At 40.6% G+C, this 21,215-nt stretch overlaps 2 protein-coding genes across 15 annotated transcripts in view; both read right to left on the bottom strand.

Annotated features, from left to right (window-relative positions):
• The window catches only part of Cic (Putative transcription factor capicua), a 41,025-nt gene extending 35,528 nt beyond the window's left edge, over positions 1-5,497 (bottom strand). For 3 of the 14 annotated variants that reach the window (XM_076894190.1, XM_076894194.1, XM_076894193.1), the window contains exon 1: positions 3,453-5,164. The gene's annotated coding sequence lies outside the window, so the exon portion shown is untranslated. Of the gene's footprint in view, positions 1-2,784; positions 3,002-3,452; positions 5,166-5,227 lie in introns of those variants that run through there. The other 11 variants (XM_076894195.1, XM_076894192.1, XM_076894196.1 and 8 more) reach the window with 9 other exon arrangements.
• On the bottom strand, positions 1,924-20,955 carry LOC143423110 (uncharacterized). Its single transcript, XM_076894199.1, has 2 exons — positions 20,669-20,955; positions 1,924-2,056 (listed from the first exon to the last, which is right to left on the bottom strand). Exons 1-2 carry the CDS (start codon positions 20,937-20,939, stop codon positions 2,001-2,003), a joined length of 327 nt encoding a protein of 108 aa, XP_076750314.1. The 5' UTR covers positions 20,940-20,955; the 3' UTR covers positions 1,924-2,000.
• Between the last annotated feature and the right edge of the window lie 260 nt (positions 20,956-21,215).

Genomic DNA, 21,215 nt, shown 5'->3' with positions numbered 1-21,215 from the left:
CCAACCGCGATTAGGGGAACACGTGTCTACTCTTGTATTTCGAACGGCACATTTCGAGTAAATAACGTAATCCGTTACAAAATTTATTAAACGGCGACACTTTAACAGCATCAATTCAAATCGTTATTACCACAATATATCGCTACGGTAGTTTAGAAATTATTCTTCAGCAAATGCAAAAAAGAACAGCGATTATCTTTCTAATATCTATGAGAGTCATAATAGAGTAGAATTTTTTTAATTTTACACTAATCATTATTTTTCTATGAATAATTATTGTGCACGAAATTTCTCATTCCTTATCTTCCTTTTAACTTTGATCAAACTTTTGTAAAATTCTAAATTCTGTAATTTAATTATCGTCGTGGTTCATCCTACGTCATGGTATCACGGACTATAAAAGATTCTTCGTTTTTTTTTTGCTTGAAATAATCTAATGTGAAATTAAGACGAGCGTTTAATTATGAGCATATATTGTGATTAATAAACGATTGAATAGGATAATGGTTTCTAATATCGCCAGTCGTTCTATCTCGCAAAGTAAACACTAAAATTGATCCGTTATGAGCCGAATTAATGCCTGAACACATGTAGGAAGACAAGCTGTATTTGCAGCGTCACGTGATCGACTATTTAAAGAAAAGGAATTATGATTCAGTGAATCTTAGCAGTATTATCTAATTAACGATAACACACTTGAGAAATGTAGTCGATTCAAGTAATTTTCTCAATGAAAATAGGGTTTCTCTTTTATCGGTACACGTGTCCTCTCGATACCTTTTTAACTATAATTTTCTCCATTTCGCTAGTAGTTGTATCTGTAACAAGTGAAATTACGACACATTCGTTTATCGACTAAAATTAACTGAATTCCTCCAGTACGTATATAAAACATCTTTTCTATCTAATTCAGCTTAAGAAAAATTGATGAAAAAACATTTACGCAGCGATAGATAAAGAAGCATACATGAGAATGACTTCAGAAATAGATATATGCATAAATTAATCAACGTTTCACGAGTAAAAGATGTTGGTCACTTTTCCAGGACATGATCTCTGCCACGTTTCGTATTTCTCGTGCGTCAATTAAAAATTGATAGATTTCAAGGGTTTTGATTTATGCTGTACACGAAACGCGAGCAATATCTCCGTACTTGGAGATAAATCGCGTAGAAAAATTTCAATCACCGTTCAATTAGCAGCTATTTAACTTCTTCTAGACGATATTAGGTAACTCGCCGCCATATGAAATTATGCGTGCGCATACATTCAAAAGTTTTTCACCTTCAAGTGCAATTCGTCCGAGTATCTTGCACGAGTATCATGCGAACGCACTCGTACACGCAAAATCATCGTACATCAAATGGATGGTGAAAATTATATTCTTCGCTGGCCATTCGGAAACGCGGAAAAATGTAACGCAACGCTTCTCGGCCTGGTATCATTGCAATCTACACAATCGCCTTTGAATAAAACATAAATATGTATATTTCGTAACATACGTTTATGTAAAAAGCGACATCGCTAAATTAAAACACGATGAAAATTAATGGTGCATAAATCAATCGACTTGTAGAAGTAATGGAACACAATCAGACCATCTCGAGACATTCAAGAACAATGGTTAATTTTATTCGAAATAAGTAGACGATAATCGAATCATTTACCAGAAATACCTACACGAAACTGATTTATCCATCAAATTTTCTACTGCCAACGAGAATCTAAACGATCAAAGAACAATCAAATACGCGTATCGATATCTTCCTGGGCGTTCGTAAAACGAGAAATATGTATAGAGCCTAAAGATGAAAATGTTCGTGCATATGCGTGTATGCTCCTCAAATTAAAACGATCATAACGGAAAGCAAGATATGAGGATCGATTAAGATCAAGTTTATAGAGTGGACTTATTTAAATTTAACACCAGTCACGACGTTTGATGGAAGACGAATGCAGGAAGATCGGTTGGTAAACGCGGCTAGTATCGTAATACGTTCTCATCTTAACGCTCGCGATACTCCAGACAGCCAATTAACGACTAATTCGTACAACTCTGTTCAAGATATAAATGCATATCTGAATTGTGTAACTCGACTAACGATCGACGCGTTGTGTCATTGAAATGGAACACGAATGATTGCCGTACTGAAAAACGAAACGGAGAATGTCTTCGCCGCTTTATTATTACTCGCTAACCGAGCAACGAACCGCTCGAAATTGTCTAAATTAAATTGAACGTATCGTAACTTCGGCCTAGCCTGAATAGAATCTGTGCCGGGGATGTTAAACACGATCTTTGGACCATTATAATAACAACGAACGATAGACGTACGCAAATCAGAAGGTACGAGGCGTATAAATGTCAAATAGAAATCGGCAGTAATAAACTAAATAAAGAAGTTGTACAGGGAAACGATAGCGTTTCTCGTAGAAAACTGATGTAACGGTAATAAGTGTATAAATAACAATGATAATTAATCTTAAAAACTGTTACCGTATCGATATATTTTTTTTTTGTTCAGTAAACTATTCTACGTTAATGGTTCTTGGCAACTAAATATAGAGTATCGATAAACATTATTTTTACCAAGTATTAAAGAATAAACCAACGTGAGCGTAAACTTCGATACAGATTTCGCAGAAAAGATGTATCGCACAAAATTCTATATTAGAGCGCAAACCTCGCCTGACGCGTTTCAGAATGATAATACGCGCGAAGAACTATTATATATTCTCACGTAGGTATAAATTAGGGTTCGAGATAGTATGCGCAACACTTACTAGGGCTCAGCACCATTTAAGGATTACAGCGAATTGATAATCTTTGCCCACTGGTTGCGTTTACAGCTCTTTTGTGCGCGCAGAACCATTCGGTTTAATTATTATCCCAAGTCACCGAGAGAGTTACTTTCCATTCAGATAGTTTCGCCGCAGCATGATCAATCGTATCGTGTCGATAAGCCAAATGTAATACGTACGAGGCACTATCGTCTAGGTTCTGGAAACGTATTCGATGATTTTCACAAAACACTTTTAGGCGAAAACCTCAATAGACACGATAAAGTGAAAGAACATCAGTCTGTACGTATACATATCTATATATACATATATATATATATGTATATATGTATATACAAAACGACCGATTAAATCCGTCGAGAACTATGTACGCTTAACGGAACGTGAAAGGTTATGGAAGAACAGATTCTAGGATACGAATCGGGGTTTGGCAAAGAAAAAAAAAGGGACACGAAAATGTGTTGAGCAAAATATAAACGTCGCGCGAATCAGAGACACGAAAATAACAAAGAAAACCACGAGGAAAGAACGTAGCACGAGCGACTGACGACAAACGCGAGGAGAGATCGCGGCATTAGGTTTTACATGGCGTACACACTAGCCGCACTATTCTTACTAAAAATCACACCGAATTTACGAAATTCACGTACCGCGTCTACTAGCTCCATCTTGATTCGTGAGTTAAGCCGGACGCGCACGTTCTTTTCTGTTCGTCGTCCTCTTCGTCTTCGTCGTCGTCGTCGCCGTCGTCGTCGTCGTCGTCGTACTCGTCGTCGTCGTCGTACTCGTCGTCGTAGTAGTGGTCGTGGTCGCGGTCTTAGTCGTGGTTCCCGTCGTTGTCGTTCTGGTCAGTGTCTTCTGATCATTTCTCACTCACGATATACTATCACGCACACGTCGCTGTTACTCACTAACACAATAAATCCATTGTAAGAGAGAATTCCTGGCAGCACATTCCGCGTGTACGTAAGTACGGATACGAGGGTGTACGACGGACTTCGGCGCGCTGCTCTCTCGGCTCGAGTCGCCTCGAGTCGAGCCGAGTCGCTTGCTCGTTCGCGGATGTCGTCACGAGGCGAGGGAAGAGACAGAAGAAGAGAAAGACGTAGGGAGAGAGGCGGGAGAAAGGAAGCCGATACGAGGGGGGAAACCTGGTGGGGCGGCGGACTGAATGCAAAACAGAGACGGAGAAACTACGAGAGAGAAAGAGAGAGCAGAAGAAAGGAAGGAAGAGTGAGCGAGCGAGCGAGCAACTGTGGGAAGGAGGAGAGAGGGTGGAGAAAGAGAGAGAGAGAGAGAGAGAGAGAGAGAGCAAAAGAGGGGAAAAGGGGGTTAAAGAGAAAGAAGATTAGAGTGACCGAGAAAAGGTGAGGGAGGAGAGGTAAGTACGAGTCGTGTATGGTCGTCGTATAAATAGACGAGAGACGATATAGGCATCGTATAGTAAGACTCCTAGGGCAGGTAGTGAATGCTCGTGACAGCGATGAAACTACCTCACTTACTTCCACCATGAGCACGGAGAGTCACTGACACACAATGCAAAAGGTTCGCGCACGTGCACACACGTACACCACTGGCACGCAGACATGTTCGGTACGCAACTGTGTTCTCACGAGGAAGCTCACGAACGGACGCGAGCAAGCGAGCAAACGAATAACACGCACACAAAAGAACATTCTCGCGGAGCGACTTCACACGCGCACGCGTAGCAACACACACGTATAGAGAGAGCCAGGGCTGTGAATGCAGTCGTCGGTTTGTGGTTGTGTTGTCGTCGCGGTCTCGTAGACCGTGTCACTCCGCCGTGTCACCTATGCCGTGAGTATTGACGATCAACCTAAGAATCGACACGAATCCCCAGCAACTATCGGCCCCGCCGCCACAACGACCCGGGTTTTATATCCTGCCCTTGCCGCTGCTGCTGCTGCTGTAATTTTCGTCGGCTCGTTCGAGCGAATGCGCGTGCACTTCGCGTCACGAAAATCCGTCACAGTAGACCGACCGACCGACCGGGAGGAGATGGCGACTACAATACCGCGACACGGTCATGACGTCCTCATCGGAGCACGCTCCCTGATATTCTTACTTATCATAGTTGAGAGAAACGCGAACCAAACGAATTATTGACATCTTTCCCGTCGAGCGTACGTGTTTCGTACTAGTCCGTTCTCTCCCTCTCTCTCTCTTTCTCACTCGCACCACACGCGATCCCTCTCTCTTTCCTTCCGCCTCGCTCTTTCTCGTCGCATGCACACGTATGGACTCAGGCTCAGTTGCTCAACTGAACTGGCTGCGACTTGTCGAGCCATATAACCGAGCAGCCAACACGCACACACACACACACACTCTACTACTACTACCATACTACTATTACCACCACCATACCCGCCACTGCCACCACCGCTGCTGCTGCTGCTACTACTACCTTCTTCTCCTCGTCCTCCTCCTCCGCCGCCGCCTTTACTTCATATCTTGTCGGCCGCGTACGGACGTGTACGCGCGCATGGCTGCGTACACACCACTGAACCGTTCGAACCAGCCGAGACGACGCGCGCGCATTCACTGACAGCCGCGCTACTTCACTCACACTCCCTACGTGCTACTTCACGGACTCACCGTTGCCTTACTCGACCAAACTGGCGAACCTACCGTACGAAACGATCTCTCATAGAAGTGCGCCAGCTCGTATATATGTGGAACCCTCTAACCCGGAGCACACACCTACGCACACTGCTCAACGCGCTACACTACCGACGGACTGTAGCCTCAGGACCGTCCTCACGCTCCCCGCGGACCCGTGGGTTTACGTTTGTACCGCCACCGTTTTAACAAATACCAAACATCCACCCGTTCTTTTACTTTAAACTTACTCCAGCTTTTGCTTTAAACAATGATGCGCGCGCGTTACGTTTCACTTGTTCGACACTTTTTCATCCAAATATTCTACGAAATATTTAACTCTAAATAAACTAATATAGAGAGAAAAATACATTTGAAAAATAAACTTGTTCATCGGTGAAGCTTCTTGTTCCTAACTTTGTCGGTATAGGCGTAGGAAGGTAACATTAATAGTCACGCTTGTTTTCGACGCAAGAATTAACTCACGATTTATCATTCAATAATAGTTGGCCAAGCGTTAGATTATCAAATGTCTTAGTTAACAGATTAATAGAAATTTGTATTATTCAGAAGAATTTTTCCGTACAGTTGTATCTCTCTCCGTATACGATACATTTTTACACCGTAAATATTCATATTAATCAATATGAAAACAATTAAATGTATCATCTGAACTTTGTTCATAAAGACGTAAGAAATTCTATTCTTGGTGCTCACTGTCGGAACATAATTTTGACCCATCCTTTAACGAGCAAGCAGCGCATACTAATTTATCGACATTAAGTAATGATCAATAGTTTGATAAAGTTTGAAGTACACGATGTTCAATATGTGCAAGGAGTAAAAAAGAGTATTTTAAAAAAGCGCAATGCATTGCATAAAAAGAACATAAGAAGTTGCTACTATATAAAACCGTTTATATACGTCATATTATGTGCTGTGAAATGCTTTTTATCATATTTAATAACTCACGCTTCACCGTGTTATTAATCGTAAATTTAAGATTGTTCAACAGATGCACAATAAAACTCACATTGATCGAGTTTTTAAGGAGACAGAAGAATAGTATAATTTCCTGTAATAACGGAAATAACATTTACAGCTATCTATTTATTTCGACCTTATTAAAATGATATACAAATGCGATAATTATATACTTCCGACTGCATTTGCAAACTATTCGTAAACTACAAATATTTGCTCAAGATATTCAAACTGTTCGTGAGAGGTGATCATCTGCTTGTCTAGACGTAGCAACTTCTAAGTCAACATCATTATTCATCGTTCAAATCCGTCAAATAATACAACACACGAATCAGAAGTGAATACTAGGGAGACACGATGTCCATATCTATTTTTTATAAACATACCAATCTCTATTATTATCCCTCAATCTATACCCTCTTGCCAAAACCGCCAGGAATGTTATTTGTAAGAATTTGTGAGGGAAAGAAAATCGATCCATTCACGCTCTGATTTATAACGTATGAATGGTCATACGTTGAGACGTTTGAAAAGTGTCCATCATTGTACGATTCAATTTTTCGGAAATTCCCAACCGGAACACTTGTTCTTTTTTTCCTTTTTCTTTTTTTGTCAAGTGTCATGAGCATACATTGAAATCTACGCATGCCTCGTAGAGACATAGTAGACATCTGGCGTAACAGTAGCCTCTCGTATCCCGTGCGTAAGCGTTTGTAGAAGGCTCATGCGTCACACACACTTGCACGTGCATACATACAGTGCTGGACAAAAGTATTGGCACAGCATGATTGTTATGATAAAAATGCTTATAACTATGAAACAAATTGTTAAAAAGGAAAAATTTGTTTACACGTTTATTTATTTATTATTCTAGATTATTATTTAACAGAAACAGTAATATAAATAAAGTGATATGCGAAATAATAACAAAAACATATTTATTGAGCGTTTTAAGCATGGACAAAAGTATTGGCACATTATACAAAATTTAGTGTAGTTGTATCTCTCCGAAAAAAATCCGATTGTCACTTGATGGTATAGGTAGGGGATTCCCTGATAGTCATTTTTTCTAACAGTCATCCTTAAGTTCAGTCGATTAGCAACATAGGAAATATAACAAGCAACAATGTCAAGAAGAGGGAAAGAAACTACAAGTGAAGAGAGAAAAATAATATTAAATTTGCACAAAATGCGAAAATCTTATAGTGAAATAGCAAAAAGTGTTAATAGAAGTCGATTCACTATTAGAAGTGTCGTAAAACGATTTGAGAATCAATCAGATTTCAAAAGTAGGAATCGAAGTGGACGTCCCTCAAAGTTAACAGTTAGAGAAAAACGGAAAATTGTAAAGGAAGTGAAAATAAATTGTAAATTAAACTCATCACAACTTAGAGCAAAGTTAAATGAAGAAAATAAAAAAGAAGTAAGTTCGAAAACTATACGGAGAGTGTTAAAAGATGCGGGATATTCTGCGTGTGTCGCAAGAAGGAAACCATACATATCCAAGAAGAATCGGAAGATGAGAAAAGAATTTGCAAAAGAATTTATAAAAAAGGATCCCACATTCTGGAATAACGTATTATTTTCAGATGAAACTAAATTTAATATATTTAAATCAGATGGCAGAGTATTAGTTTGGAGAAAGCCAAATACGGAAATGGATCCACAACATTTACAAGCCACTGTGAAACATGGAGGAGGTGGAGTCATGGTATGGGGTTCCATTGCAGCGTCTGGGGTTGGCGAATTAGTATTCATAGATGAGATTATGGACAAATATGTATATTTAAATATATTAAAGGAAAATTTATTTAAAAGTGCTAATAAATTAAATCTCCCGCGTGATTTTTATTTTCAACAAGACCATGATCCAAAACATACTGCCTATATTGTACGACAATGGATCGTTTACAATACCGCACATACATTAAATACCCCACCCCAGAGTCCAGACATGAATCCCATCGAACATGTTTGGAATGAATTAGAAAAAAAAATTAGAAAATATAATATAACAAACAAAAACCAATTAAAAGCTATTATTTTACAAGAATGGAACAATATAGAGCCGGATTTTACAAAAAAATTGGTAACTTCAATGCCAAAACGATTGAAGGAAGTTATCATGAGGAATGGAGGGCCAACCAAATATTAATTTTTAATTTCTAAGTACTTTCAATCATTTGTGCCAATACTTTTGTCCATGCTTAAAACGCTCAATAAATATGTTTTTGTTATTATTTCGCATATCACTTTATTTATATTACTGTTTCTGTTAAATAATAATCTAGAATAATAAATAAATAAACGTGTAAACAAATTTTTCCTTTTTAACAATTTGTTTCATAGTTATAAGCATTTTTATCATAACAATCATGCTGTGCCAATACTTTTGTCCAGCACTGTATTTACTGGGCGCAGAAGTAGCAGCGTGCAGGAACGAATATATATAGAAGCTTCTATTATACTATATATACCACCATTATACCAGGAACAATAATAACCCCTAAAGAATACGGGGAACAATAATAATCACGATATTAGAGTTTTGGTGGAACAAGAATGTTTCTTGGTCAAACGTAGAACAAATAATCGTAATTTTACGATTGTCCATGCTACGATGCATCCAGGCGCGATTATGCACGATCGTTTCTAAATAAATCGTTGCCTGCCCGCGATACAGACACGTATATAATTGTCGATCGCTTTGATATAAAATTTGATTAGGAAAATTTTCAAACAAGCGTTGTCTCCATGACTACAGCCCTGTACACAATCCGTACACAAGCGCGCAAGTACAACGCGCGTAAGAAACAAAAAGAGAGAAAGAGAGACTCGGTGCATGCGTACACACGCAACGCACACACCTAGCTGTACTATACAGCCGTCCGTGCATCTCATTGGCGTCGGAACATTTTCTTTACGCGTTTCCTCTCAACAATCAAACACACTTTCCCTAAATCGCCACGGATTACCCAGTAATTTTGCAGTTTTCTACTCTGCTGTTTGCTTAAGCGTAAAATTATGATTTATTACCTCGACGCGTACAATGTAGGCTTTACGCGAAACTGGTTGGTTAAAGAAAAAAAGGCAATAACGTCTAAATGATGTTGGTTCACCGAGGAATTAGCAAATACTGCACAATCGCGCGTTCAAGTTCCTGTTAACCCTTTTAACTTTTGTTGCCTTTAAATTATTCCTACCGCGGGAACAGATATGATCCACGAAAATTGCGAAACGCTTTGCGAATGAAATGAAATAGAATCTGCAGAACGAAACGTCGTGGAGTGCGTTATACACGCGAAGAAGGCTTTTAAGAGACCCGATCGTTCGAGAACGGATTTGTCATCTCGCGGCCGTGGTATCAATCCGCGGCATTTAAAAATCTGTTGCTCGAGAAAGGTCATTTAGAAAACGGTTATATGAATTCCACTTGAATTCTCTGTCAAAGGTAGAATACGTCCGGTAAAGACTTTATCAATGAGGTACTGTGGAGTACCTTGTAGTGACTCAACTCCCCTTCTGCATTTCCCTTCATAGACTTTCGTGCGCTGTCGATGAATGGCGTAACCTCGTTATGGGACTTCACGTGGATAGGTCTGTGTTCTCACCGACTCCACGTGAGACACGAAAAAGGTTTCTTAGAAATTCGAAGGGAAGTAACGACGTGCGTTATCCTCGAGTCCGGCAGAGCACGGATCGCAGCGAGAAATTAAATTTTTACCGAACACTATCACAGTTTAACAAGTTACGAGCGAACGTTAAGGAAACTATGGCTCCGTTGTTTCACCATTGAGTACAAGTTAGAGCTAATTAAGTTAAATTATTGATTAATGTGTACTAGCGATCAATGCACGGCTATTCGAGCGTTACAGAAGCTATCGTGGTTCGTTACATTCATTGTTATCGCGAAATTAACGGAGTTGGATATAAGTAAAAGAGAACTTACAAGTGAAAAGATATCGAGTACGGAAGAACTTCTTTTCTTGTAGTTTCTTAATATATATCCTTGGTTCCTTATGAATGATTGAACTGTATTTTAATTAAAAAATATCCCTCGATCGAAATAAGACACTAATTTCATCACAACCAAGTTACACGTGCAATAGTGTTGCAGTGAAAAATTCAACACGTTTCTTTAATACTACGTGCAAGTACATCACGTCAATTTCGGTTAATTACCACACCAAAAAACTGCAACTCTCATACGTGCACCAACGTAAAAGTGTCTGGATTTTCCAGCCGAAGCTATCGCGAGTCCGCGTTACACTGAAGGCGAGGATGCGAAAGTCGAGCAATCTCGACAAAGTTGTACACGATAAATCCAGCAAGATATCTATTATCTATCTCACGTGTATTTTGCCGGGAAAAATGGCGATACAATTGGCTTATCCGACCAAGAAGTACATTTCCACTAGGAGGAATTAAACTCTGACTGAATGGCTACGATGGAACTGCGAACGGAAGATTTCGCGCAGCTAGATGACGAATGGTATAAATCGACGAGGGCAAGTTGGTCAGAGAGACGGAGAACGAAGGGACGGTGTGACGAGGGGGCGGTTTTTCGAATTTCACGGGACAAATTCAATGAGTAGACGCGTTATCGACTATATCGCATATTTATCTTTGAATACGGGATACAATGCGCCAAGTAGATACGACACTGCAGCCAAAGCAGTGTTGAATGGGTCTCAGCCTATTGGCCGATCTCGGGTCACGTGCACACCGCTAGACATTCATTTTACCGCCACAACTGGTCTGCATATGTTTGTAACGTGCATGAGTGGTTTGATAGGACCGATACCGAACCGCTGTTTTACCTTTCTCGCAAAAATGCGCGTCGCTCGAGAGGTCAAACGAGAAACAGTTAAACGACACTTTATCCGAAGAGATTATTTTAACAGAGTTACCCAGAGTAACGCGTGATTTTGATTACACGCGGACCTTTTCCCTTGACAAATTTCACCGCTGATTTTCAATCGATTCAACGTACAGCATTATTTTCTCTATCATGGCGAATGAAGAGAGTTCAGAAAAAGTGAACGTGAACTCATTCGCGTGAACAAGTAATAGCGTAAGTATTTTGTATTACATAGTTGTACGTACGTGTGTGTACGTGCAGCAATAGTGTGAGTAATCCATATGTATATAACATAAATATAATATTATTGCACATGCACGCGTCCATGAATAATGTAGTTACGTGATACGTAAATATATATGTATATATGTGTATATATGTACGTATAAAAATGTACACATACACCTCCATTGGAAAAATACAAACATACCCACTTCCAGATACGCACGCGGTTTTCTAGCTACGTGGATAGATGACGTCCCTAACCGCCGCATTGTTTCAAGGAGTACCGTGTACGTGATTAAACGGCATTTGCCGGGAGTGTATGCACGTTATTTACTATTGGATATGTGGGCTGAATGGATTTAAGCTAATTCATGATTTAAAACGTTGTATCTTTCTGATGCATGCTCTGCTGGTTAAATGGAACATCAATAATAAAGTTATCACAAAGATTCAGAGTGATGCTATGGGAATGCGCGTACGCGTTCTCTATAGGAAATCAACCATTTTAGGCTGGCTGCTTCTATTTCGTTACACTTGAAATTTTATACACATTTTAAACGTAGAGCAGCTTTTTTTTCATTGACATAATGTACGGTGCTCTGTATCGTACAAGTATCGTTTAACAGTAGATATACGAAAGTTAATTTTATTCCCTAATATAAATTAGCCCGGAACGTGTTAATTGTGCATATGGTCCATCATTAAACTGTATCACTTAAAAAGTTTTCTCGAAATAGATTAATACATTCTACGTGATAATGAGATTTCATACAATTCAAATTACTTTTGTAGTACTGGCTCTTTAAATTCACCGTTTTGCAAATCAAATTTGTCCTTTTGCAAATCAAGTGCTTCTGCTTAAATAGCTTACTTAAAGAAACACCTCGCATAAACGAGGTAGTAACAAATAAAAAATTTCATTCATAAAAATACGGATATTTATTTAAAAGGAATTACCGACTCATTAAAGGCAGTATATTTCTTTATTATGTAATTCATAATTACATATTTTAACGTGTGTAATATGCATGTATGGTAAACTGCAAATATCAACAAGACTATCGCCAACTCTGTAAGTTACTAGCAATTACTACAGTAGAACGATTATGTGTGCATATATATAAACTAAGATATATAAATTATATTTACACACCATTTTCACATATGTACATATCATTAATTACATAATTATAAATCAAGTACGAAGTGGTAATTACTTTTAAAGAAATATCTGTACCTGTTTGAATCAAATTGTCGATTTCTTACTACTTGGTGTTGAATTGGATGAATTTGATCTACAGAAGGGTGAATTTAAAGTACCAACATTGTGCAACATTTATCTAACCCAATGTTAATCAAATTTACGACTCCCCCAACACACTTTTTTTTATGACACGGTATGGAGAATTTTATTCCTATATTTATTGCGCGTCTACGTTATTACAACTGTCATGATGTTTACCTGTTGTAAAAGCAAAGAACAATATGTTTTAAGGTAAATATCTGTACACATAAGACATACGATGCTGACTTTCAAAATCATGATTCACTTTACATATTTCAACATAAATCCATTAACTTTTTCTATTCTTTTTTACAATTACCTCTTTTTCATCCAATTAATGAATATATGTATCACTACATGTAAGTAATGCCTCGTTATGATAAACTCTATTTACATACATCACGACATGTGAGAACACATTTTTTTTTATTTATTTAATTATCTTTTCATTTATCAGCAAGTAACTAATATATAATGCTGGTAGTGGATATTTTCCTGTAAGGCTATAAAAATTGCAACAACGCCCCATTCGAATTATCTTATCGTAGATACAATTTTACTGAATCAAATCTAATAATCTAAATAATCTAAGAATCAACAGTAAATCGAAATCTGCTGCTATTTGAACAAACGCGAGCAAGGTAAAAACGCGTAACCAAACGTCGAGTGTGTAGAAATTGATTTGTAATTTAAATTGCAACGAATATGTACATAACATCTTATACCCGAATTACTATTCCCCGGGAAACGTTGCGAATGGACTAAAAATTATTCATGCTCGATTGAAATGAACGTAACTTCGATGCCCAATTCTTTAATGAAACTCGTCAACAGATAATCGATTAAAAAGAGAATCTTATCGATACAACGCGATGATAATCACGAACGATTATCTGCACCATCGTACTACGACACGGAAAGAGAGAGAAAAAGAAAAACAGAATCGTATCAGTGAGCGTAATTCGCGAGCGCAGTAAGTACCTGGTGAAGACTGGCGGTTTAGTCGCTCCAGTCAGACTGGTAATGATAATACTTGCGAATGAGTAATCGCCGTCGTCGACGACCTACGTTCATTGAATACTGACCACGCATATGACGTACATTCATTTATTCGACAACTGAAGAAGCAACAAATCACACCGGGGAGCTCACGTCGGTCATAGAACCGATATTAACGATACGTACGTTACATGGGAACGAAAACATACACGTACAATGAGTATGGAGGACATTCAGACACTCTGGGATAATTTTCATTCTCATCAATTGCAATCCGAATAAATATACAACAAGCAACGATAAGTCGTTATCGCTAAACAATGCGTTTCGATACTTGAACGTTCCAAGAGGTAGTTCTTAAGGTGAGTTATTAATGAAAAAACACTGACCAATCGCAGAGCGCAAGTAGGAGTCAGTGTTTTTCATTAACAGCTCATTAACGAAGCCGAAGCGAGCTGACTCACGAGTGGAGAAGTTACTTGAGGATCGCCTTAGAAATCATCCCTTAAATGACTGTGAGGTATTGCAACAATTACTCTAGCAGCGTAAAATCATGCGAAGCGTTTAAATGTCGGATCGTACTTGTGCACTTCATTGTAGTACGATACAGCAAACTTTAAAGCATAGATTAGGAAAATTGGAATTCTACCAACGTTCAAACATTTCCATTGTTATAAATATTTACGAAATACGCGCATTCTAATGCAGAATTTCTGTTCGAAATTTAGTCCCGATTCAACAGGTCGCAGCTTAAATGAATGGTCAATTTCAAAGATCGCAATCGCCGCGGAGCATTTCGGGAGATCGCGTAAAAATCAGTTGGAATGTGCCTCGAGTTTTGAAAAGGAGAAAAGCCGCGCGAACGACTCGACGAAACCACGTCTTCGAAGTAAACCGACGGTTCGTATTTTAAAATAACATCGGGCTCGCGATCAGTGACACAATCAAAGCTCGATCGTTTCGATAACCGGCGCGATTACGGAATCGTTCGTACGACATGTCCCAAGACGAGGTACCGATTACATAATAAATCTCCTGCTCGCTCTACAGATGTGCCGCGGTAACCGCACGGCATAATGTCTCTTTTCCTTCTTCATTGGCTGTAATAGTTAATCGATAACTGGTTGTCGTCTGCGAGCGAAGAAAAAAAAAAGAAAGAGAAAAAACGAACGGCGGCGACAACGACGAAGGACGTCAATAAGTTACAGTTAGCATTTAACAGTACTCGGTGAATGAAAATCCACAAATAAATGCGTGAACGACGCGAGACGATGCGTAATCACGAGCTGGTAACAGAATCGATAGCGTTGCGCGCGCTACGTGTAAATAGTCGCCCGGGAGGAAACGTAAAATAATTTTCTGACGACGCTAATACAATTAGACGTACGATAATGCAAAGTGCCACTGAACGTCAATTATCTAACACTTTTTCATCGCATTAGTGTTCGCATTGCTGTCTAATTGAATGGCACAATGGCCGGACATTTCTGTGAAAACTTGTTGAACCCCGTGCAGATTTCTCTTCGAAACTAACCTATGCACATGCGCCTTCTCTCGAAGCGATACTCTGAATTATTTTCGAATGCGAGACAGCAAACTATTCGGACGGAAACTAAACTACTCTTTAAAATTCTTTTGGAAAAGGAAACATTAGTTCTTCCATGCCTTTACAACCAGTAAATCTAAAAAGTATAAACTTCAAGTCAGTCGTTATGATATATGTGTATAATGCGATGTAATCGCGATGCGATTAACACATACTAAACGTATTTACTCGTAATAAACGTTATTTATATTTTCTGTCGTCTCTCGATGTTAAATTTTATACGTGCCCCAATACTACAACAGCAAACATTGGTATAACTGTAAAAATATTTATTGTTCGTATATATATATATATATATATATATGAATGACGAACCTAACCTCCCCTCGAGGACAGCGCGTATCGAATTGAACATACCTGTTAAAGCACGATCGCGACGGTGACACGCACAATCACTTAGACTGCTGCATAATTGGCTTCTGATTTAGTGACACGCGCGAGAAAAGTGGAAAGTCTTTTAAGATAATCGGAACCAACCGCGCTGTCGCGACGTTTACCGGCGTATCAATTTAAGAGGTGCCCCTCGACGCGCGTATCGCGAGTTATCGAAGGAAAACTGCGGGAATTCGATATGTAGATTACTCTGTATCGATCTCTCGCTGGCAATAAGTAATGATGCGCGCGATTGATTTCACGTCTTAAAATCGTTCGACCCCTCGGCATTTCCGCGGCAAGAATCAAATTTTAACGGTATAAATATTTCACGATAATAAAACCTAGCTGCTTTATTAATAGCTGCCCATCTCTGGATAATATAAAAATTGGCTAAAATCAACGCAACAGTTTTTCAAAATGTCAGAAGAACGACTATGCATCGCACATGATATACGAGTAAGAACAGCGAACTAAACGTGTAACGTTCTACATGATGTCTACAATTCTCAATAAGATACACATTTATGCCTCCTATTAATAACTTTCATATCCTTTCCGTCGACTCGTCTCGATTGTTTTACCATTTTCACACAGTTCTACCTCCGCGACTGACGCGCGAACAAAGAGAGACGAATCGATGGAAGTATGAAAATTTGATCAAGCTGGAAATTCATTTACACGTGGTGGCCGATGACGGTAATTGACAAGAGTCATCTTGGCGATTCTGCCTTGTGCACCTCATAATCAGTTGCGCACTACCAGACTGCCCGGCAGCACCACCCCGTTGTGCTATTATTACACGCAGAATCAATCGAAAGTCTCTATATATTTGCGTCACGCGTATCTCGTTCGTATGCATACACACGTATACCAACGCAGTCCACAGACGGCGGTTAATAGATGGGCTTTTGAGCTTGCAATTCCACATAATGTAATTTGTTTGATCACCCACTAGAGTATACAGGCGACGCGCCTCAATTGAGCCTCATGATCGAAGAACATCCAGACTGACGCTAGTCGTTCTAAAAACGGGGAGAGAGACCTTGTATACTGTGCTTCTGTTACCCCTTTCCTCGCCTTTCTTTTTTCTATTTTCTTTTAGAAAACTCTGATTATGGTTCGCTTCTATTTGATTTACAAATTTTCGAATACACGTGGAGAAACGCACGTTTCTTTATTCGATTTCGGTCGGTCGTTTCTATTTGTAAAAAAGAACTGAAATGAAGGAAGGAAGATTCGACGAGAAAATCTCACGAAGTTCACTGAACAGCGTTCTACTGAGTGTTAATTTCACACATATGGAAGTATAAACTGTTCCGTTTCTATGATCAGATGGGATCGATAAATTCTCAAATATTTGCACAAAATACTTCTAAATCAATTAATTTAACGTAATTCTACATCCAATTTAAATCATCAATACCTAAATTCAACGCTGTGTGTACAAACAGCACAAGTTTCTTGCAATAAAGCGACATCTGCACGTTTACTGCAATTTAAGTAAGTGAATACCCGCAAACGGTCGAGGAGACAAACTTTTAAGTTGAACATTAATACTTCCGTTACAATTGAACAGCAATCGGGGCAGGATAAAAAAAATAGGAGAATATGCACCGAGCAAAAATTCGATCTTTCATCCGATTCGGTAACGATAAAGTCGACATCGAACCCGGTCGATCGTCGGGTGCGTGCGAACGCAACCGGATACGCTCCCGAAAATATTTCATTCAACGTTCGGTCCCGGTGTCGCCACGTGCCAAGCATTGACCGTGGACGACGTCTAGCGTGCGTCTATACATCTATTCCTACATCTATTAAAAGAGTTAGTAGGTTAGAAGTCTCGCAATTACATATACCTGCGGCCAGCGTATACAGTAATACGTGTACGAGGAGGCACGGTCGCTACGCGTACACGACGACAACGACGACGACGACGAAGACGACGACGACGACGACGACGACAGTTGCATGCGCGGGCGTCTCGACGCGCTACTCGGTGGCTCCCGTAGAGCGTCGACTCGGCGATGAACGCGGTTAGCAACAGATTTGACTACGATCGGGCTAACGAGTAATCAAAAGGGCGCCGCCGCCTTATTCGGGTGTACGGTAGAACGGCGGAATTCGCAATCTGATTTCACCTCGATCATAATAAAATGCACCGCCGTCGAAAGACAAACTCCACCGTGTAAGGCTGGCTAACGCGTTCATCGTGCCGCGGCTGGTTACAGGTGAACTTTTGGATGGGATCACTTCATAAGCAATGGCGAGCTGCCCAACGTGTCTCATTGATTGGCACCGATGATAGGAGGCATAGGTGGAAACGACAATCAAATTTTTCGGCCCCTTGGCATGCACCGGCGAATACCACGGCTGAATTGTTTTTTTGCGCTTTTGTCTTCTACGCTACGACTGCTATTGCCACTTTAATATGCGAACGTTAATATTAATAACCTGTGTTTCGTTGTAATGCGTTATTTATAGAAAAATTCGATAATCGCGTGGCGAGAATGCATACCTTAAACGGAAACTGGCACTCGGGATTCAATTCCCCTTCGCTGCGTAAATTTAATTGTCGCGAGAATTAAAAAAAAAAGAATCAACCAAGGCAAATATAGCAGAACTTTTTAAAAAGAAATAACGGGCGTCCTGGCGCACGGGAAAGAGCAAGAAACTGCACATAGCAACAACCATTTGGCTCGGAATATACCAGAAATCTGTATCCAGTGATGTATTTCATAGATAAAACAGAAAACTGATCTCTTTATCCCCTTGATCCCGTCAACGTATTCCCCATTTTGCGTATAAAGTCTACGAAAAATGATTAGCATATCAAGAACAATGAAACGTGCTGAACGACAGCGGACTGTATCGGTAAATCATAATTCAACTACATTTCCCCTGCAAGAAGAGAGGAAGAAAGAGAAGATACGTTCAACTACACTTCACCGATGAAACGTAGAAAAGACAGAAACCGTAGAAACAAGCAACGTGCTATTCCAGAGTACACGAGAATGGTTATGCGCATAATGCAATGGCTGTAGCGGAACATCCTATCGAAGAGTCTTCTAACTTCATAAAAATGCCAAAGATATTCTTTGCCGCGCAACGTCATTAGTCGGCCGTGCGCACGGGTTGCACGGCTTGTTCATCGTGTGCGCTGCATCAGTGACCCGAGCAGCGAAAGTTCTTTTGTTCACCTGAGAATCACCACCTCATGCACTTGCATGAACTCTTTTTGCGAAATAACATTTCGTATAAGGACAAAACGTACGTAACCCAACCGTAAGGGAAGCGTAATGCGCGCCGTGGTGCGACCATTCGAAACATAACCTCCCTAATTAACGCGTCTTCGAATAGTCTTTCGTTCGGCAGAATGCAGAAAGAATGATTACCGCAAGTAAAGCCGAGCGCTACCGAAAGGCAGTAAAAGCGTGGTGAAGCCATTACGAGACTAAGCCACTTATAGTACTTGCGCGATAGTCGCCGCCGATACTGGCAAGAAACGGTCTGAATTACATTTAACCGTGAAGATTCCGCGCGTTTCGAAATTTCAGTGCTCGGTCTCATCCGTGCTCTCTTATTATCCTGCTTCGTGTGCCGCATTACGTCGGAATAAATCCATCGCGACACAATCGCGTTGTAATTGTACACGAAACGCTTCGTCGTGTACGATCAAAATACGGCCAATGCGACAGCGTAACATTTACGATTGTATTCGAAGGAATTAAGCTGCATACGTGTAGCCTGGCGATTACACATGTGCAATTGATACACGGTAACGCGCAAGGATGTCGTGTAATGTATTACCGAATGAATTTGTTGTCAGACCTATTGCAACTTTCACGAACGGCCGTTTGGCTTGCTGCCTATTCACGCTGCACTTATATACCGCCGGGTCACGCCTAACCATCGCGCCGAGATAAGCATACGTATCTTTGATTCATATAGAATATTGCTTGTGTCACGAACACGTTCGATCCCGTGGAGCTCACGTGCCGTAAATTATTCGGTGAGAATAGCAGAGCAACCGTATCGCAACGCATGCGCATGCTCTCGCACCCGAGGCAGAAATTAAACCGTGGATCGCTGCGATCGAAATAACTCGCGACAGAGAACAGGTTTCCACGAGATCGCACGACAGGATTTGCACCATAGATGAACCTATGGATCTACAATGCTAAAAAAAAAAAAAAGGGCGCGCCAACCTCTCGTGACCGAATTTAACAGTACTCCCTTGACGAGCAACGGCAATCCATTTACCGTCAAGTTTTCCCGACACGTTTCCCACTTCTATTAACGTAAACGCGTTCACGTGTTCCACAAGAATTTTGCCAACAATTCAAACAAAATGTCCCCATTTAAAAGAAAAAGAAAAAAAAAAACATAGTTATCGTAAGTTTTATACGAACGTTTGTTCCACAATTTTCATCAATGATCAGAATGGTAAATACTATGCTGCACATGACGTAACCCGAAAGCAAAATGAATACCAACGAAAAACCGAGCAAGAGTCCACAACACGTGATTGCACAAAAGACTAAGGTCGTCTACCTCTTTAGATCTTGCTCTGTCTTCGGTGTTTGTTTTCAGGTCGCACATCATGCGCTGGATTGGTAATATTTCGCACTTTATTCGCATGTATTACGCGTAGGCTAAGTCAGAGGTTCGCGTTGGCGCACGGTTTCACGTCAGCCGAGTGGAACGGAACTTAATTGCATTTTCACCTACGTTGCTGGCTGCGAACAGTTGCTCAGTTCCTAACCTCGCTCTTTATTCTTTTTGTCCGCTCTTCTCACCGAGAATGACGAAACCCGGACGGCGCATCACGACGAGCATTCTCCTTTTCCATCCACCTATCTTTCTCTTTCGCTCTTCTATCTTGTGACAGTGTTGGCCCTGAATCGGTCTTTACCTGCGGCCTCCGTTGTGTCCATGGCAACGAGCTCGCGCGAGTCCGAACAAAAGCGAAGAGGCGGCTGCGTGTTGATAGTAGAGGCAAGGAAGAAGAGGAGGGAAACGACGAGGAGAAGTAGGAGGCGATAGCACTCGATATACTCTTCGTTCCGTGTACAGGCGGCGTTGCTGTCGCGGAACTCTCCTCGCTTGGAAACCACTATCGTAGCACCAACGCACCTCCTTCCATGTTGCACGGACGCGAATTCAACGCGGTGTATCACTAACATTGACGCTCTCACTTACAGCAAAATGCAACGGCGGCACGCCACGACCGAGAGCACGGAGGGGGGGAGGGAGAAAAAAAAAAGATACGTCACCGGTGACCGCGCATTCGCGTCGACTTTTCGCGTATCTCACGGCTTAACCTCCGGTCCAGAACTGATGCACCAGAGCTACGACGCGCGGGGACCCTGGTCACGGCTACCATAAGAAAGAGAAAGAGAGAATGGTGACGTGCGACGCGCTCGGCCAGACGCCATTTACAGAAACGCACGCATCGCCGC

This window comes from Xylocopa sonorina, chromosome 4 (assembly GCF_050948175.1).
Source record: "Xylocopa sonorina isolate GNS202 chromosome 4, iyXylSono1_principal, whole genome shotgun sequence".
Lineage (NCBI taxonomy): Eukaryota > Metazoa > Arthropoda > Insecta > Hymenoptera > Apidae > Xylocopa > Xylocopa sonorina.
Note: the sequence above shows the minus strand (reverse complement) of the source record. Positions and strands in the feature narration are given on the sequence as shown.